Raw genomic sequence first — 2,842 nt, 5'->3', positions numbered from 1 at the left:
TATTTAATGCCTTATTACATCAACACACCTTAACTTTTTCTTAAAAAAAAAAACTATTAACCTCCTGAACTTATGGAATATGTTGTTTAGAACATCCTTAGCAGTCTTTTAGTTTGACACTTAAGTTAAAATTTGAGGAGAAAGAATTAAAAATGACCTTTTAACTTACTGAATTTGCTTACATCGATTACTTAACCTTTCTGAACTTGTTTAAAGTTATATACATTAGTTTAGTTTGTCTAACTATTCTTTTATTCTGCCGTAAGGTTAATCTAGAAATAGCAATGGATGCGCATTTCATGGGTACCTGGTACTACCAATATGAAACTTCTTAAACCTTATATAAAAGACTTCGGGACGGGAATGAAATTAAAAAAAAAAAATACTCTTATCAATGATAGGCATTGGATTGTAACGAGAGTATTTGATACAGTTACCCTCTATATGTTTATGTTTGTCAATTTGACAGTTAATGAATACATGCTATAAAAGGTAAGAAATGAAAGAATTTTAATATTAAGGTAGCGTTTAGTTCACAAAAAGTAAGGAAAAAGGAATTAAAGAAATAAAATTAAAAAAAAGAAAAGGAATAAACATTAATTTTATTAGTCCGAATGTTTAGATATGTTTAAACCTTATTTAATTAACTAAGGCAATTTGTCGATATAGATATAATAAATATTTAGCATTAATAATATACCTAATATTATCCATTACGGTTTTTCACTTCCCTCCAACCCTTCCTTCATACCCCACCACCCACAAAATTTCATGATTTTAAAAATATTTCTTTGAAGAACCAATCTTTATCTTTCTCCATAATCATAATTAAAAAATATTTAACACAAAACAGAAAGCTTAATTAAATCTTAATCTTCCCTGTTAATTCCTCTGAATCCTCCTCCCTTTTCTTGCATTTCTCTTCTTCTTCTTCTTCCTCAGAAACATACCCTTCTTTAGGACTATCCAATGCTCTTTTCTCCTGTTCTTCCTCTTCTTCTTCTACATGGTGATTTTTCAATTTCTCTGCTCTTTTTTTCAATTCCCCAACCAATTCATACACTGCTTTCTTCTTGTATCTTCTGTTCTTGATCAAAACTTCACTAATGTCAGCAGGAGTCATCTCTGCATCATCAATGGTGTTTTCTAATTCCTTCAGAATCACATCTTCTATGTCGTCTTCTCCGTATTCTAAGTAATTCTTCAGCAGAATTTTCAGAGATGGATAAGAACAGTAGCTCATGAATATATGCATATCCATTCTTCCACTTCTTAACAATGCTGGATCGAGTTTCTCAATGTGATTCGTTGTGAACACGAATATCCTTTCACTTCCGCAGCATGACCATAATCCGTCTGTGAAATTCAGTAATCCTGATAGAGTAATCGAATTCCCCCCTTCTTCTCCTCCGCCGCCGCCGCTGCCGCCATTACAGCCGGAACCAGATCTTATATCTGATGATGGATCGTAATAGCTTGATCTCCCAGCGATGGTGCTTTTCTTTCTGTTGCTCAAATTGATTGAACAATCGATGTCTTCGATCACGATTATCGATTTCGATGTTGTTTTCATCAGAAGTTTTCTCAGCTCTGAATTCGTATGAACTTCTGTTAATTCGAGATCGTAAATATCATACCCTAGATAATTAGCCATGGCGGCGATCATACTTGATTTCCCCGTTCCGGGAGGGCCATAGAGTAGATATCCCCTTTTCCAAGCCCTACCAGTTTTCTGATAAAACGCTTGTCCATGTGCAAAATCCATCAAATCCTCCATGATTTGTTTCTTCTTCGCCGGGTCCATAGCCAGAGTATCGAAAGTGCTCGGATGCTTAAACGGCACAGACTCCCATGGATGCCCTCGGGAATCTAGAGACCCGCCTCTCGAATTCGTATACAACAATCTATCTTGATTTCTCCGTCGGATATCATTCGCTTTCTCCATAATGTAATCGAGATACGAATCGAGAATTAGGGATTTATCTTTCTTCCTGATTCGGAGAGTGAAACCTCTCTTCTCCTCCGGCAATGGCCTCCACGAGAATGTCTGAGCCTGCCGTTGAGTCACCACGTGCTCCCAGTGAACAGTAGCGCCATTAAAAGTATCGAAAATGGTGTCATTATTGGTTAAACCGAAAGTAATGGCGCTAGAGTTGAGAGCTCGAGTGAGACTCAATCGGCTGCCGGAGATGGAGACGGAGGAGCTGAGATAAAGCTGGACGGCGTTGTAAAGCTCGTTGGTGTTAACGCCGTCGATTTCGGTTATATCGAAGTAGCAGTAAGTGGAAAAGGCGTTGAAGACTCGGTTGAAGAGTTTGAGAGAGGCGAAACGGAGCTCCGGGGGGAAGAGAACTTGGAGGAGACTCTGGAAGAAGGCTAAAACGCCTAAAAGTGAGGCTAAAGAGGTCCAATATTCCTTCATTTGATATGGAGAGTCACGGCGGCGGAAATGAAAATGACCGGAATGGTGTTTTAATAGGCGGCGAGTAGGAAATGAGAGATAGGAAGAAGATGATGAAAGAGATGCTTTTTTTTAATTGTTTATGCAAATGGGGTTGATTGCTTAATTTATAGAGAAAACTGATGGGTTTTAGCAATTCTAAGGGACCCTTTAGAAACTAGGAAATATCAAATATGTGGAGAGGATGAGAGAATAAAATTTTATAGTAATTTTTTTTATGAAAAAATAATGCATTCTTTTATACTATTAGCAAAGACATAAAATTTTATCAACATTAAATAATATATAAATTATACCTTTTATGCACATTCAAATCACATTTTATGTATCCACACTAGTTGTAATGCAAAATTTGCCAAAAATAATCTCAAAGTTGTGATT

The 2,842-nt window shown here is 36.5% G+C and overlaps 1 protein-coding gene across 1 annotated transcript; it reads right to left on the bottom strand.

Annotated features, from left to right (window-relative positions):
* Nucleotides 1–585: 585 nt before the first annotated feature.
* LOC136201962 (AAA-ATPase At5g57480-like) lies at nt 586–2,592 on the bottom strand. Its single transcript, XM_065992361.1, has one exon. It carries the CDS (start codon nt 2,420–2,422, stop codon nt 863–865), a length of 1,560 nt encoding a protein of 519 aa, XP_065848433.1. The 5' UTR covers nt 2,423–2,592; the 3' UTR covers nt 586–862.
* Between the last annotated feature and the right edge of the window lie 250 nt (nt 2,593–2,842).

This window comes from Euphorbia lathyris, chromosome 8, assembly GCF_963576675.1.
Source record: "Euphorbia lathyris chromosome 8, ddEupLath1.1, whole genome shotgun sequence".
Classification (NCBI taxonomy): Eukaryota; Viridiplantae; Streptophyta; class Magnoliopsida; order Malpighiales; family Euphorbiaceae; genus Euphorbia; species Euphorbia lathyris.
Note: the sequence above shows the minus strand (reverse complement) of the source record. Positions and strands in the feature narration are given on the sequence as shown.

Coding starts and splice junctions, on each gene's coding strand:
- LOC136201962 (XM_065992361.1), bottom strand. CDS start 2,422: ATGAAGGAATATTGGACCTCTTTAGCCTCACTTTTAGGCGTTTTAGCC.